General features: G+C 39.5%; 1 protein-coding gene across 1 annotated transcript in view; it reads right to left on the bottom strand.

Annotated features, from left to right (window-relative positions):
* DNAH11 (dynein axonemal heavy chain 11) overlaps nucleotides 1–17,917 on the bottom strand; it is a 110,521-nt gene that overhangs the window by 64,117 nt on the left and 28,487 nt on the right. The window contains 16 exon segments of the mRNA XM_086468173.1: nucleotides 3,699–3,784; nucleotides 5,436–5,617; nucleotides 6,749–6,788; nucleotides 6,791–6,862; nucleotides 7,431–7,563; nucleotides 8,227–8,266; nucleotides 8,268–8,302; nucleotides 9,695–9,889; nucleotides 10,006–10,054; nucleotides 10,056–10,090; nucleotides 13,128–13,155; nucleotides 13,157–13,264; nucleotides 16,574–16,690; nucleotides 17,483–17,529; nucleotides 17,531–17,629; nucleotides 17,745–17,904. Of these exon segments, the coding sequence (XP_086324299.1) occupies nucleotides 3,699–3,784; nucleotides 5,436–5,617; nucleotides 6,749–6,788; nucleotides 6,791–6,862; nucleotides 7,431–7,563; nucleotides 8,227–8,266; nucleotides 8,268–8,302; nucleotides 9,695–9,889; nucleotides 10,006–10,054; nucleotides 10,056–10,090; nucleotides 13,128–13,155; nucleotides 13,157–13,264; nucleotides 16,574–16,690; nucleotides 17,483–17,529; nucleotides 17,531–17,629; nucleotides 17,745–17,904 (1,426 nt within the window).

Here is a 17,917-nt window from a genome sequence, read left to right as displayed (position 1 = left end):
GTCAATTACCGTAAAATCCTGGGTAAAAGATTTTCTTCTTCTTTTAGTTGAGGTACATATATGTACCTGTACTTTTAAACCCCAAACTAGGAATACTCCATTTCGATCCTTAACCTTACCTGAATTCTAAATAATGTCCACAATTATAATCTATTACTCCTAATTTTTTTAAATACTGCATTATTACAATACAATAAGGAAATATATTTTACTAAATTCCACTGTTCATAAATGTTTATGCAAATTCCTTCTCTGTAGCACCATTCCAGACTTTAGTACTATTGCAGACCCCAAACTTAATATACCGATATTAGTTTGCATCAGAACCTGCCTCCATCAAGTAACATTTTGAAATTTTCTGCTGTTCTAGAGGCAGAGCGGGTGAGTCATATGCCTTGGGGGAATGCTAAATAAAGCCCAGCACTACATGCTAATCTCACCCACTCTAACAGATACATCAAAAAGTTATGTGGATACAGATAAGATGAGAGCTGGCAGAAAACACTGCAGATTAAAAGTGATACAATCTGCAAGAAAAATCTTTTAACCTCTAAACTGTGGAAAAAAACATGGCAATGTAGTGAATAACTGTAGTTCAAGTTCAGCTCTTAAGCTTTTTTTGAACTGAGACTTAATTTAAATTGCTCATTTGTGTAACTTGATGTGAATGCCCCTTTCCATTAAAAAAACCCCAACAAAATAATAATTTGCTTGGAGCAGTAGCCTAAAACACATAAGGCAGGCACTTCAGTGTACCACTTGAATGCATTTTACAGGAAGAAACATCGGTACAAACACAAAACCAACATAAGAGACAGTCATTTTGAGCTACACGAAAGTACAAAACCATGCCATCACAGCTCACCAAAAAATACTGTAAACACAACAGAAAGCAAACACAATATATTCGTTTCTGAATTGTCACGCAGTTCTTCACTCACTGTGATTAGCGGAGGGACTTGCTAGAAAAGCATTTAACAAGAGGGACTTGGCTGAAGAGACAGAAGGAAGAGCTGCAGACAACCAAAAGAGCCCACTTTGTCCATTTCTCCGTATTTCTTAGGAGGAGTGGTGGATGTTTCACAGCACTGACTTAAAATCTGAAGGAATACTACTAATATTTCACAGCAAACCCTTAAAGGTCCATAAACTCTCACATTTTATGCCACAGTACAGTTGATGGGTGCGATAGACTTGCAGAGAAAGCCCCTGTGATGCTGACTTCACCTATCTGGTTTATTTAAGAAGCTTCCTGCAAGAAGAATACACAACCTTTGCTGCCTGGAAGCTCCATCCATCAGCTTTTGTTTGCAATGGAAAGTGTTATGCTTTTGTGCTGTAGTGCCTTGGTCATGGTTGCTGGAATAACAATCATTAGCTAAAAAAATCCTTCTCTAATCAGAGGAATACCTCAAACTTTTTACAGCTGATTCCCCATGAGAGGAGCTATGACAGTTAACAACAGCTCACTCTGTTGCACAGCAGATTTCTTTTCTCCTAATCTCTCCATTCATTCTGAGGCGTAAAAAGGCACCTTGTTAATGCAGGATACTATGTTAATATGAATTTGGAAAAACTTCAAAGAATAAACCAAGGTACAAAGTAAACTGAAAGTGGTATTTGCTCATCTGACCTAAATACAGAAGAAAACACAAGACAGGAAAGAAAACACAGGGTAAAAACTTATTCATGCAGAATCACAGAATGTCAGGGTTGGAAGGGACCTCGAAAGATCATCTAGTCCAACCCCCCTGCCGGAGCAGGACCACCTGGAGTAGGTCATGCAGGAACGGGTCCAGGCGGGTTTTGAATGTCTCCAGAGAAGGAGATTCCACAACCTCTCTGGGCAGCCTGTTCCAGTGCTCTGTCACCCTCACAGGGAAAAAGACTTTTTGAAGGACAGGAACACAGTGTTAATATGACCAAAAAGATCTTCCCAGTCTCTTGGTGCAACAATGTGTTGCTTCTGATTCTTCAGCTTACACAAGGTGCTACTTTACCTATGGATGAGGCATGTATAAATTTGTTCCTTCACGAGGGCTTAATCTAATTGAAACAGCAGCAAAGCTGTTCAGTCTTTAGTAAGCAAGTATGACTAGATATATCTCAAGAAATCAAGGTCTATCTAAGCAAAATTCTGACAAGTAATTGTAGGGTTTTAGAACTTGCTTCTTCAAACCTTTTGTAGCATCGCGACAAAAGAAAAATCTCATCAAGGGGAATCCATTATAGTGCCTTGTTTACACCTACATTTCTCATTATAAATCTTATAGGTGAAATTAAACATACATCTGTCCAGCTCTTCACTAAATGCTTTAATTCTGGTAGGCATAACCCTCACATTACTTTTTGTTGCTTGCCAGGGACTTTAGTATAGATTAAAAAGTACAACTGGTAGCACTTCCCCAAGTAAACACAGCTTCTCTATGCATGGCAAATGACGCTGCGCACAGTCTTGTGCTGTAGGCAGTCAGCTCCCTCCGGTCACGTCAGCTCATTTCCAGACAAGCTCCGATAGCTACACAGCCAACAGATCAGATGTGTGGGCCATTGCTCTGCACCCCCTACCAGTATCAGTGATTAGAAGCCTGCAAATACGTATTTACATCTGTTTAAGTATATAGGCATGTGTGCATTATGTATTACATCTGTTTTTCAAGCAGATTTTCATTAACTTACCTGATCTTGAGAGCGCACCCCACCAAACACAAGCACGGACAAAATACATCTCCTAGAGCTCTCTGGGGCAATCCATTGGCCCATTTTCAGGGGTCAGCAAACAACCCAGCAGAGAACAGTGTCTGCAATAAACAAATATGTAAAGAGAGTGACCTCTGAATCTTACTCCATAGGAAGGTGACAGTGACCTCAAGAAGGTGTTTAAATTTAAAGCAGTGAGACTGCAACTCCTTGCTGTGCTTCCTTACTGAGCTCTTTTCAAAGGTCAAAGGCATGAAGAGCTCTTCTGATAAAGTGTACCAAAATACCTTCATTCTACACTACTTAAAACAAGGTATATGAAGATGATGACGCAGTTCAGGCATGTACATTATGGCAAATTCTTAACACTTATACTCAATAATTAGTTTTCTCCTCTCATATTGACTTATTTAGAAGTAGGCAAACACTAGGAAGAGTTTAGAATGACGAGGCATATTAAGTAAATTTAAAATGTCAAAGTAAGTATGTGCAGTATCAGATCATTTCTAGAGCTCAGCTCCATTCTTTAATAATTTTTAATAATGTAGGGCCTCATTATTAAAGTATGAGAGTAACTAACACTAATAAATTTAGTAAGCATTTAATTAGAGAAAGGCAGAATGCTTGTACAGGGAGATGAAATTGCTACCCCTAAGCTACCTAAGACATTACTAAAAGAAGCAACACAAGATCTGAGAAGTCAGGGAATTGTGTGCAGTGCCATAAGCACGCTACATTTCTTCTTACAGCAGAGCATTGCAATACAAGACCTCTGAATCCCTGTAGATCTCCAAAATAAGGGTCCAGGTTCAATAGATAAGATCCTCTCAATTTCACCTATATATGTTTCAGATACACAGTAATTTTAAGCATCTTTACTCCTGCATAGGACCACATGCTCAGTGGATGTTTCAGAAATAGTTTCTTAAAATATAAAAAGTTTTAATCATAACACATATCTGAACCTATTATTCTCAGGAATAAACAATTTAAAATCTTGTTCTGAGTTGTTCTAAGTAAGGAGGCACACGTTTATCAAAGAGAACAGACAAGTTGGCCTTTTCTGATTGCTGTCTCCTTGTTTCTAGCCACAGCTGGCAACAAACCTGCAAAGCAAATTGGAAAGCAACCAATTTTTTTAGCAGAGAAATTGAAAAAATACAAAATTGCTTCCCTCTAGCTTTGAAATGCAAACTTTTGCGGACTTTTGAGAACTGTTTGTGACTGCCTTTAGTGCAATGCACAAATACTACTGCACTGGCTGTAAGTTAGACATAAGTGCCACCAGCCTTACAACGTTTTTATTCATACAAAAGTCATCACGCTGCAGCATTTCTAAGACTATTATGACAGCTGAGCACACTGGCATGTGGCTATACTCCTTTTCCTTGACTGCATCCTTTATTCCAGGGAGGGCAGGGAGAAAGGACCTAGAGGATGGCTTGCTCCTGCTTTCAGAGGAACGCACCACCAAAAAGCAGGTGGGAGCAAGGACTCTGTATTTATTTGATGCTGTTTGAGAACAGACGATTTAAAACACCAGAGTGTAAGTTGTAAACAAAACCGATGATCGTGTGACTCCCAAGTTCAACATAATTTGCACTGCAGGTATCTACAGTAGTATATACAACCCAGTCTGGCTGTAATTGAAGACAAAAAAAGTAAACTCTTCTGCTAGTTCCTATCACAGCGAAGTCTAAAACTCCTGATCATTACACTAACCATTGCACATGCTTCAGGTTAGCAGCTGCATGCCTAACTGTCTATATTCCAAAGGATTAGGCAATTTTATCCCCTGCTCGTGTTCACACAGTATTAGCCAAACACAGTCTAAACCAACTATTTATTGATTCACAGTTATTCTATTTGGACAGTTTGTTGCCTCCTGTTTCCATCTCTACACTCCTCTGTTTGCTGTGAGAAACTGTATTGCCTCTCTGTGTCCTCACCAGTCCTCTGATCCTCATCGCCCCAGGTGGGCAGCTTGTACAGACTCATGCTTTAATTAAATTCTCCTACTGACAGCATTTCTCTGGGAAATATGTGCACTGAAGACTTCTTGTCCCAGTGGCATACAACTAACAGACAGCTAGAACTGACTGAAACATTGATGATGTTAGAACTCTGCCAAATCGAATTTTGACATGAAACAGCAGTAATGCTGCTTGAAAATAAAAACACCGACTGACAAATGTTAAAAAGATTCAGTTCTTCTAAAATTCCTAAGATCTGTTTTGGATCAGCTCAACAAATGGACTCCTTCAAATTAGTTAGTGCCCTGACCAACTAAATTCCCTTTTATACAGTGAAACCAATATTCTTTAGAAAACACTGTTTTCATAATTAATTGGCATGAAAGTTAAGAGAGCAGTCCTGTGATCCAAAGCAGTATGAGAAACGAAGAGCCAAGCTGATGTAGACCAGTGTCCTTACCTGTATCAAAGATGGTGACAGTTGTTAAATGCTGTCAGAGAACAGTAGTCAAGTTATTCACTGACAAGATTGCATTACAAAAAGCAATCAGTTCACTACTGCCTTGATTAAGCAGTATACATAAGATGGGAAAATAAAACACTTAACTGATAGTGAAATTCTCCAAACTGTGTATTTGAGAATACATATGGCCACCGGCTCTATCTTCCCACTATTATCAGAATAAAAAACAAAGGAAAAATTAATATAAATAATGGATTTTATTCCCATTAATCTTAAAGATGCATCTTAAAAATGCTAACTAATATCATCAGATACTCCCAGATTCCATTCCAGGTCCTGGGTGTTCAGATGGAGAATACCAGCTCTGGATACTGTAGCTGGGGTAGCAGCTCTCAAATGGTGTACTTCAAACAGCAGCTGCATTGATCAAGTCATAAGCACACGTTCACTGCTTTTAAGGGTCAGAACCTAGAAATCATCAGTAAATTTCCCAGCAAAAGCAAGCTAAGATACACTGTCTAACAAGAGCGTGATCAGGGCAACTGTGTGTCTATTATAGTCCCATCAAGGAACGAGGTTTATCTGTAACACCACGCCCGTACCCTATTTCTTGAACAAAGCTGAACAACAAACTTTATTCAAGCGTGGCTATACATTTTTTTTCTTTTCTTTTTTTTTTTTTTAACTTCAGAAGCAGAGGAGGATGAATTCAAAAAGGTTTTACTTGATCTTGTATGAGTTTGTCAGTTCAATGACTAGCCTGCTTCACCGATATGAGTTCTCCTGAAAGCTGCTAAAAGCCAGGGAAGCAGAATCTATTTCCATTGACATTGAGGGAAACAGAAAATGATTCAGAGCAAAAGCCTAAACTTCAGCCCTCAAACACCCCTTGGAAAAGCCACTGTGTTCACCAGCTAAAGTTCGGCTACATGGCTGGCCCCAGACAGACACCTTGCTGAGCGACCAGAGACCATACCACTAGATAAGTCTAAGTTCTTAAGACAGGAACTTAAGAGAGTAGGGCTAAACTACAATCACCTTCCCAAGGTTACATTCAGATTTTAAATTTGGATTTCACTACATTACAGCATTTCGGACAGCCAACAAAATCAGTTTAGCTGTATAATTAATAAGAAGTGAATAAGAAGTCTGGATACTACCGCCAGTTCTTAAACTGACTTATTTAGATTTCCTAACACTAGCCTTCCTTAGTACAGTGATGCAAGGACTTCACTCATGGAATCTTAAACCTATTTTACTGAGAGGCTTTCCAAATACATTTCAACAATCTTATGACTGATATCTTGAATTACATCAACTCATACACTAGGAGGCACAATCACCCTTACAGTAATGGTAGGCTACATTAAGTCTTTTTGTTGCACAAAGTAGGCAAGACAATGTGTTACTCCGATGCTAAAATATTACTTAGCAATAGTGAAAACCAAATAAATTATTATAAGAAAGGAAGAAAAAAGGGACACACACTGCAAAACTATCTCCAGGAAAAAAAAAAAACAAAAAAACAAAAAAACCCACAAAAAGTAAAATGTAAAAACAGGTAGAGGGGAAGCCACTGTCCTTACTTCTCAATTGCTCATCTTATCATCATCCAACAAGTGGTGAGTGATTAATCCACATAGGATCTATACCCCATCTAAAACTAACCATTTCGGCCCCTCATGGGTAATATTAGCTTGCGCTCTCAGAAGAGATAACAGGAGACCTGCAAATTATATTTCAATAGAATCCCATCACTTTAGTGTTTAAATAACAACACTGCACAGCAATTAAAACTTCAGAAGACTTAATGCCTCGCTGAAGCAAGCAGCTTTTGTTGCATCAAAACCATGCTTTTTTCCTTTGCTGCTTATTAGGTGGTTATTCAAGGTAAAATAAAAAAATATTTTCAGCGAACACTTAATACAGCAAAATGACTGCATTTTATGTAATAATGACCTATTTCTGTTTTGATTACAGGAGAGTATGTCATTAGTCTTAATGATCTGGATGAGCTATGGGAGGTTTCACAGATCTGGGGAGAAAATTCACCCTTTAAGGCAGCTGAAACGGCATCATTCAGGCTAGTATCTTTCTGCCTACCAGCCTCACGCCCTGCCTCCAGTCCTTCCACAATCACCAATGCTCTGCACCCACATCTCATTGCACCAAAACACACTAAAACCCAAGAATTTGGTCCCTTCACACCTTCTCCAAATCCTGGCATTGTCAGTTTCTGATGGAGAACGATGCCTCCAGAAACAGGTCCCAGTAAGAACCCATGTCCTACTTGCCATCTTTCCGTGCTTCGGTTGCGCGGTGTGTAAAACCAAACAGTTCATCAGCTGTCTGAACTTTTGGGTTAAGGTCATTCCAAATGGGCTTTTGTTTCATGTTCATGTACACGTGATGCAGAACTATCAGCACCTGAAAAGGAGGAACAGGCTGCACGTTAGCAACACAATTTTGACAGATCTTTGACTTTCTTCCTCAACTGGGTTTCTGACTGCAAATCCCTGCACTCAGTCAACTGTTCACCTTGATTCGCTCACACCTCTGTGTTAGTTTAGTCCCACATTTCCATTAAGCCTAAGGATAAGAAAGGACACTCCCAGTCAGAAACAGCTGTACTCTGCAGTTGATTCTAATAGAGAGTGTTAAATGGGGAAGAAAAATCCTCGTAGCTGTCAACATTTAGAGGCAGAAATGGGCAAGCATTATCTGTTAGAAGTATTTGTCTAGTGTTTTGGCAATATATCCTGCTATTTCTGTCTAGAAGCCTAATTAAACCATCCTGCTTCTCTTTCCAGAACAAAGTATTACTTAGTCTATCCGTCAAATTGAATGCTCATTACTTGGTGCCACGATTAATTTTCTTTTGGGACATGCAAGCAACACATAAAACGCAGAATTTGCTTGTAACATTTGAGCTTTGCCATTACACATCACGTAACTGACTGGATGGCCTGAGCAGCGTGTTATTACACTGCAGCCTAAGGCAAAGGCAACACGAAGAATGTTTTCTGCAAGAACCATGGTAATTTCTTTACAACGTAAGACAGAAAACATGCTGCGTAGGTAGGCAGGTACCTTGCTCTTTCCAGGCCCTGCATTTCCAACAACAAACATAGTGACATGCTGCCAGAACCTCCTCCAGCTGAACAACCTATGCACGGAAAGGATACACAGCAAGCACCTTTCCTCTCCTCTTGTCCTGCTTATTAGAGACACAATTATTCACAAAAATTATCTCCCCCTCCACATTCCTATTCCCTTTAACAGGAAAAATAAAAACGAACTTACACCTTCTCTGTAGATTTGCTTCAGCCGAGCTGATGTTGCATCAAGCAACACTGTTGACCTCCCAGAAAACGGAAAGAGAATTGGCTTAAATCAATGAATACAGTTACCTCACCAAGCGAGAACAAACCCCATTCTGCTGGACAGTCATACACTCCAGTAGGATTGTGCCAACCCAGGGATATGGAGCTCTTATCTCAATTTTGCCATCACTTCAGCAGAGTGAATTCCAGGCTCAGAACAGTTGTGCAGCTATAATTCAGTAAAATAGAAAATCAGTCCACTAAAGTAATACATTTCTTCCAAAGAAATTGTTCTGTGAGCCACAGAATGAAATTAGCTTGGCTGCTTATGGATTTCTGTCTTAGTGAAGAACATTCATACTGGTTTTCTGAAGTTCAATAGGAACAAGTCCATGTTCCTCAGCGCTCATCTTCTGATTCACCCAGTTAGCAGGAATCAAAATACTCTATAGAAGGCTGATTGCAAAGTTCATAACACCCCAAGGTATAGCTTACTGTCTTTCATCCCTGTCAGGGTAATGGAACAAGATCGGCTATAGCAGAAATCCCTTTATAGATCCCGAGATCAGTCACATTTAACCAGCTTGGTTATTTCAGTTTCCAATAAACCCTAATAAAGGAGAAGAGTGTGCTATCGCATACAGCAGATGTGGATGTTCCTTGAAGGAGGGTGGGAATATCCTTTCTCGGTAGTTTAAAGAAGCACTTTTTTTATTTGGCCTGTGTAATAACCAGCGTTTCTAAATTTCACCTTTTCACCCTACCTGTAATTCAAACTACAATTAGTGTTTAAATTTAGCTTATAGACAACTAATTCTGATGAGTATACACACATACATACATGGACATGCATGTTTTTAATGTGTATAGCACGCACATTCTAAACCCACGTCTTCCTATTCACATGCTTTTGCTCCCTTACTCTTCTTTTCTCTCTCTAAATAATCACCAACAACTAATTTGCTACCAAGTACAAATGCTTGGTACTGTACACAAACACGTTTGTCAGTGTAGACAGCTTTTTTGAACAGGACACACGTTTCCTCATCGGCACATTTATCGCACTGAGGTGCATTACCGCCACGACAAAACGCCTTTGAAAGACCAAGACATTGAGGACACCTTATCAATACTGGAACATACTCAAAATAACCTTCATGTCTAATACAACCCATTTGCAATTATTTTGATTGAAACTCTTAAGGGGAGTAATTAAAGGCAATGAATTCCTTTACTTTGAGAATAAAGCTCTCTTCAGGCTGCAAGTGAAGCTCCAGGGTAGATTGTTTAACCATCTGTTCAAATTGCAAGTTCCCCTTCCTTGGAACATCCAGAGCTGGAAACAGGTCACTGATCAGGCCCATGAGAACTGGGATATCATCTGTCACTATTTTAGGCAAATTGAAGTCTCTTCAGGCTAACTTAAGCACCTGGAAAACCACGGTAAACCACATACGACAACAGCATTATATCCTTCTGTTTTCCTTCAAAGGCAAAACACCAGAAACAGGTCCTACTCTTAAACGTTTTTAAGTGAAGATTTTACCTGATCCTCAGGTCTCTTCTCGTCTCCTCACTTCAGTGACCCAGCAAAACGATTTGATAGCACAAAGTGCCCAGTCACAATGGTCCTGTGAAAACATATTAGCTAGTCATGTTAACACAGAAACTAAAACCAAGGGTAGTGCTTAAGAAGAAAACAATTGCTTTACATACAGAGTAAAACGACACCTCTATTTCTTTCCTCTTTGCACTGTAGTCTTGCAGTGGTTTTAAGTCACTGTTGGAAGCCTAGTAAAGAAAAAAAAAAAAAAACAAACAAAAAATGAAGTGTGTGTGTCTAATTTTTACTATTCCACCATATTGTTCCCTACTTTTAAACGGCAAAATTTGCACCACCAAGTATTATTCTATTCAATGCAACCACTCCTCTATGATGAACCAAGTCAAGCAAATAATTGCTGCCAAACATCTACTAATTTGACCTGATGTTAGCAATACTCTTCTGTTTCCAAAAGAGAAGATCGGACAGACTATGAACATATTTTGCACTCAGCTCCAGCAGCAAAATTAAAGGAAAAAGAGAAGCAGATAGGTACTCAGACTAGAGGAAAAGCCTACAAACATTTGATAAGTGAAGGGCAGAGAAAAAGCCTTTATCCTCCCCTAAGCTCTGCCAGTGGGAAGGCAGGTGTCCCACACAGAAGGCACAACTTTTTCATCACACACAGGCTCTTCAGTCCCTCTTCCTCCTTTTTCCAGGGCTGTGTAACCTTCACCTCTTACCCCTCTCCTTCCAGGTAGCACAGAAGCAGAAAGAGAAGGAGTTTGAACCATTTTGGAGACGTAAGCAATGTGAACAGCAGCAGCTTGTATGACTGAAGGGAGTACCCCAACAGCCACTTTTGCAATTTGAAGAGATATGCCACGAAGATACACCTCTCTAAATTTAAGGCTACAACCTACACTTAAAGGTGTTCTTGCAGCTCACGTAGAGATCCAGATGGTTAGTTTTGGTATAAGTGGCAGTGGGACCAGCCACCGAAAGAGCAGCTGGCTGAGTACATGGATTACCAGCTCCTCTCTACCCTCTGTGCTGCTGCAGCCAAGAGTTACGCAGCCACCATCTCTTGTTGTAGCATGTACCACACCACTCATGGTAGTCTAGTTTCCTTAGTGTGTGCACACCACTCCTTCCTCAATTTCCAAAAAAAAAAAAAAAAAAGTAAACAAAAAAATTGAAACAAAAAAAAATTAAACAACAACAACAAAAAAAATCTATCTGGGGTTGCAACTACCCTGCTGTCAGCACCCAAACTGGCTACCCGTCAGGTAGGGTTTGAGAAAAACTTGCTGCAATCACACCTGTGACTTCAATATAAACATAGCCTAGTTGGTATAATCACCCAGAACAAAAGAAACAAAGAAAAAAAACAAACCAGTAGCAAACCCACAACTTAACAACATACAATTTTTAAAGTTGATGGATGTCACTATCCCCTTTCCATGATAGTGGCACTCCACAACTGTGAATCAAATGCACTAAATATATCACACAGAAGAAAAAAATAAAAAGCAATTTTCAACTTCAGAACTGTTCATCATCAGTAAGAAAAACTGCCTTTTTTTTCCTGAGGTACTAAAGATGCTGAGTTCTGCAAAGAAAATGAGTCTCCACATTTTAGAGATGGTACACCTAGGCAAAGAAACCAAATATAGAGCCAATTTGGAAAACAGGAAATTTAGGAATATACCAGGCTTCATTTAGATTTAGGGTTGGTTTTTTTTTCCCAAAACTTTTTGTTGGTTTGTTGTCTGACAGGTTGTCAAAGAGCAAGCTACACATCTTTACAGCAGCCTGCTGAGCTGATTGTCCAGCGTGACTTTAAGACATCCAGGCTATTTGCCATGGCATGACAGGGCGAGAAGTCCCTTCCTTCACAGTATACACACTGTATGCCCTGACAACCCTGTTCTGAAGCAGTTTCCACAGACTAGGATTCCAGTGCCCCCGAAGGTATATTGAGAGCCCTAAAAGCCCCAACACTGGACCAGTATTTTCAGAGCTCTCTGAACTGCTGTATATTTTCTGCAGCAGCCCAGAATTTTTGTTAAAGGGATTCGGTTTCTCCCATTAAAAGTAAAACAAGTAAGATCAAAAGTAAACAAACAAGAACATTCTAGCTTTTGCTTCAAATGTTAATATTGTTAATATCACTATTGTTAATATTGAAGTGGCAAACGATAGTATAAATGATTTTTCTGAATTCAGAAAATGACTCCAGGACAAAGTAGTCATTATCGTTGAGGAATCCTTGTTCCAGTAAAGACAACAATATCGATATCTTAAGATATACAAGGTTTAAATTCATTAGCCCTAAAAACATTGCAAGAATGTGTGAGGAAAGCTTCAGGATATTTAGAGATAATTGCAAAATTATGCAGGCATGAAAATCAAGTTGCTTTTGCTTTCATAATGGCCCCGCTTGCTAGAGTTTATGGCTTAAGGTTGAAGGGTTCTCAGAGTTCTTATTCCACTAATAAAACTGAATATTAAGAATGTCTTCTGAAAAATTATACAGTTGGAAATGAGTAAAGAGCACTCTATGGGGAATAATGATAAACCGTCCAAGTCTTATAAGATGTATATTTTTTAAGATAACTGCTCTGAACATAAATTCTTCCTAGTATAACAATCCAATTTTTTAGCAATGCTTTATTTCCATTTTTCAAACAATCCTCCACTGTATTTACTGGGGAAAGCTTAAAGAAACATTCATCCAATTAGAATACGTTATTTGTTATTCATAATAATTCCTACTTTCCTTCAAGGTTTTTCTTTTCTCCAACAAAGCTATATTTCTAATATAGATGAAACACAACAGCACAATGTAGTTCAGCCATCCCAGGCATACAATTATGTATACAATTATTTAATGCAAAATTAACACATGGTAAGTGTCCCAAGATCACAGGAAAGCCTCCTTTCTTCTAAATTCATATCTGTCAATTTAATAAGGATGGACACGTGATTTAAAGTGCCTTCAAAATAAAAGCTAAGACTATATACATAAAAATCCCCTACTACTATACAGTATCCAGCCACACTGGTATGGAGCATGTGTTACTTAACACATATCCAACCCAGAAGCCCAAAAAGATGCTCACCTGTTTAGAAAGCAGCTCCCTACAGAGCATACAAGGTAATAAACTTCCTGGCTAACAGACAAGAATCGACAAACCCTTCAGCAACCCACATGATTTCAGAGATCAGTTCAATGTCAGGGACAACCACGGCACAGGGTCTAAGGAAGGAAACAAACCCCATAATCCAAACACACAGATTATTACTTAAACATGGTAAGAGTAAGTCACTTAACTCAAATGACTGATGTGTGCAAACATTTTTAAAAACAGAGCTCGAGAGAGTCACAATTAAGAGTGTCAGTCAAAGTTAATGAGGACCTGACTTCAAAGTACAAGCAACTTAATTAGGCACTGTAGATTGTTAGTATTCAGTAACATTGCTGTACGCAAAGGAGGCAGCTGAGAAACACGGGGCTTGCGAGACAGGTACTCCAACACTTGAGGCAAGCACGTCTGCAGCAGCATCACTTGCCACCACTGAGAGGACACTGCCAGCAGCAGTCCAGGGTCTGGAAGTCAAGTGCAACACCCTGCCATTGCTAAAAACGCCATCATTTTTGAAAGGACTTTGATTTTGAGGGCTTTAATGTGGAATTATGGTTGCCTTTGGAGGTTTCACTGTTTGTTTCTTTTTTTAAATAGAAGCTTTAGTTCAAACTTTCAGAACAAAATCACAGCCATTTCAAGGACGGAAATGAGAAGAATCTACTATTTAAAAAGGTAACAGGAAGCAATAATGCAAAGGCTAAACAACTTCCTCATTAAAAATCACTACTTAAGTTACACAAAGTAAGTAGCAGAGAAGAGATCTGGAATTTTGTGTTCAGGTCAACTATAAGCCAGCAAATTCATCCCTCAGAGCACTTTTCTTACTACTGACAAACACAAAGATTGCCTTTGTTCTCTCTTAATTTAAATATGACAAAATTAAGACCAGTGGTTTAGTCCAGCAGTACATTTCTGACAGAAATCAATAACATATAGTCTAGAAAAAGAGTAAGCGCCCCTCTGTTAAACAACTTTTAAGTAAACTATTCCCTAAGAAGCATTTCTTCATAAGCCCAAACAACAGCTGCTGTATGCATTGTGGTCAATTATAAAAAATTGCACGCTCTTCTACCTACTGTAACCAATACCCTTCTTGCAACCAGAGCAACTGCTTGCACAAGAAAAAACAGGCTAGTAGTATTTAATTGATCTTCTCTCCCTTGTGAGATTTTATTAGGTGGCAAATAACGTGGAGCTAATGCTCTGCCAGTTCCCTCCCGCCTTTCCTGTGCATTGTACAGTGGCTAAGAGCGATTACAGACACCAGCTACAGGGCTGAAATCCTGAGTCCCAAACGCAGCAGTTCATACTTTAATTCCAAAAGCTTTTTATTTTATGTGACAACCAAGTAAAGGTAACACTTGAGCTCTATGTAGCAATCACATTTTGAAAATGTAAAGAAAAAAATATTACTAACCCAAAGAAAACCATAACAGAAAGCACATCAAATAAAGCAATAATTTGACTTTATTTTTCAGTAGAGATATTGTTAATTAATATTATGTCATATCTCCTACTCTTTTCTCCCCAAACGAAAAAAAGAAAAAAGGAACAAGAAAAATAAACAAACAGCAAAAATAAATCATATGCATGTTCCACCCTCTGGCAGTTCACTGAGCGATGAAATACCTGGCAGCAACAGGGAGCAACCCCTCCTGCTGTCTTGTCAACTACCACACCTAGCTGACTACAGCAGCTGTGGCCACCAAGGCAGCTGACGCCGTCCAAATGCAGAAGGGGTGGCAGCCGCACCGCACAGACACAGGTGGATGGGGTCCCCGCCACCCTGTCCTCCCTCATGCCAGGTTCTGAACTCAGGGGCTGCCCAACAATCCTGCAGCAATCCTGCTTTGCCTTGAAGAGTTCTCAGACGGCAATTAATGAGAAGGCTTGATAAAGCAACAGCTAAATTGTGAAAATTAAAAAAAAAAAAACCACCAACAATTTAAGGGTAGCAGGATGCATCTCTCAGGGTCTCCCTCCAACATTTGCCAAGACCCAGCTATAGGGTCTTATTCAGCAGCAGTCTTCACATCAGCACGTGAATTCAAATCCTAATGTCCTCCTTGTAAACAGATATTACTCACTGCTTGTTACAGATAATTGTAGTTTAGACTCAAAGAACAAGAAAGCTAATTGCTGCTGTCCGGTCCTGCCATCTGAAGCAGGATGTTTGTTGGCAAGAGGATGAGATGTACCCGAGTAAACAGCGCTTTGACTCTAGCAGACTTTTTACCTTTCTGCAGTGAAAGCATAGAGGAGTATGGTGCGAGAAATCCCATGGCTAAAGCAGAAATAATAAAATACACCAAAATCTTGATGCACTTTTAATACAGAACCAAGTAGTACCCATGTTTCAACTTGCTCATAGAAGCAACAGTGATGCTCGATTTTGGCCTAAATTTCTATCTTTTAAAAATCAAAGGGATTTACCGCTCAGAGAAGCAGATCCCAGACAGCCTGGCAATACCTTGCAGCTTGCCCCATTGAACTTCAGTATGTCGAGAAATTAAGTCACAGAATCATTTTTTTTCCCTCAAGTCTTGATTAAATCAGTGAAAAAGGTTAAGGCAAGAACAAGGGTTTCAAGCAATGACTCTTTTTTTAAGCAAGTCCTGCACCATTTAAGTCAAAGACCATTACCACACAGTTCAAAGAGCAGCTCCAACACTGTGTCAGAATAAACCGGCATCACTTTACTGCCCATCATGCCAGAGCAACCGCTTGTGGAATTAATTCATTATCAGAAACACTATTTCTATACAAACTCACCAAGTGCAGCATGCAAAATACAGTCACATCTTTTAAATTAGAATTTTTTTTCATTGAAACTTGTGTTAGTATATAAAGTATAAATATGTACTTTAAGAAAAGAGAATGGTCTGTCCTACAGTGCCCAAAAGCATATGGACTTTTTTCTGTGCTACACCTTTCACAGCCTCTCAACAATCCCATCTTCAGTATCTTACTAGGTAAGAGTACACAGGTTCATTTTCAACTGGCAGTTATGAAACATCTATGAACACTTGCATACCTACACCCATGGAAGAATGTGTTAGCTAGACATTTTTCAAACAGTCATTTTCCTAGGTTAAGTCAGCTGTGAGGATTCCTAGTTACCACAAAACATGGAATATTCTTGCACATATTTAGGTACATCCCAGGTGTTCACAGGTACCTTTAAAATTTCAAGTAGATTAAAAAAAGGCAACATATATATTTAATTTCCCTTGTCATTACAGTGCACAGGCAGGCACAACATGAATATCGAATTTTTTTTTTTTTTCCACAGGAATTCTGAAGCAAAGAGAAATCGCACTTCACTGCAAATCAAGGCTAGTAACATTAGGTGGGACATGCACTCTAAATGTAGACTTGATATACTAGTATACCATAAAAGTACACTACAGCACACTTGCCTGAACAGAGCTTTGAGCTTCTGAGGTAGTTCTGTCCGACCTGCATATCCGGGGTTCATGGTAATAAATATTCCAGCTGGTGACTTCAATGTAATGTTTTCAGCAAGGAATGAAGATCTGTTATAAGATAAGAGAACTCTTAAAGAATTTTACACTTGGATTAGATATAAGCAACTGCATCATACAAACCCAGCCATGAGGGGTCAGATGACAAAGGTGCATCTGGGCCTGGATCTCGTCCCTCCCAATGGCCAAAAGCAAATGCCCAGGAGGGTTTATTAGAGCTGAGCAAACAGAGGCATTTCCCTGGTAGGCATCAACTTTGAATAATCTCTGGCTGCTCTGGACAGCACTGAATTTGGAAGGAAAAGACCAGACTGTTAGAACAACAAAGAGTGCATATCGCTAAGTATGTCTATAGGAGGAATTATCTTTTGAAACATGTAGAATAAATGAGACTGGTAGGGATGTGGTGGGTTTGAAAAAGCCAGGAGTCAGCACTGAGCAAAGGAAGCAGAGGAGGGGGAACATGGGCCAGTGCAAACACAAGGCACATCTCAAAAGCACTGGGAACTCCTGGAACTCCTGAGACTTCTTGCAAAGTTGAATCCCGCCAAACTTCACCCATACGATGCAATGATTTCACATAGCGGGACTTGAACAGGACCAGAGTTCCAACAGCAGAGCTTTAACGGGATTCCTGTAGTGCCAGGAATTTACTCAGATTTATCGCTACATTTTGAAGAGAAAGTGACTTGAAGGTGGTGTATTACACTGGTGATTTAGTGTTGCCATCTACTCCACCACTGTATTTATAAAGTGTTTCAGAAGAACTCTGGAAGAAGATTTGACTGGTTCAGTATTTATAGCCTGCAAAGGACACTAAAGCACCACTGCTGGAATGCTCACCTCCTTCTCTTGTTCCCGACTGCATCGTGGATGGTCTTTACTAGTACTTGCCACCATGGACAGGACTTCTAACGAGACGCAACCAAATTCATCAAAGCATCCCCAAGCTCCTGTCTGGATCAAACCTTTATAGGTATTCACTACAGACTAAAATCAAAAGTGCAAGATTTAACATCTTTTTCTTGAAAAGCAATGATTTCCAGTGTACTTCATATGAAAAAGAAACCAAACAGTTTCCATAATGCTTAGCAGAACATCTCACCTTGTAATCCATCTCCTCAGAACAGCTGAAGACGTATACCATCATACCAAGGGCACAGCCTAGATCTTTGATGGTCTCTGTTTTACCTGCACCAGCTGCTTCTGCAGAAGCACCGCTCGTTGTTATGTGGAGAGACTGGGTTAGAATAATGTAACACCCGAACATAAGAAAAG

The sequence above is a fragment of the Leptosomus discolor genome, chromosome 7 (assembly GCF_034619465.1).
Source record: "Leptosomus discolor isolate bLepDis1 chromosome 7, bLepDis1.hap2, whole genome shotgun sequence".
Lineage (NCBI taxonomy): Eukaryota > Metazoa > Chordata > Aves > Leptosomiformes > Leptosomidae > Leptosomus > Leptosomus discolor.
This window is presented reverse-complemented; position numbering and strand designations above follow the sequence as displayed.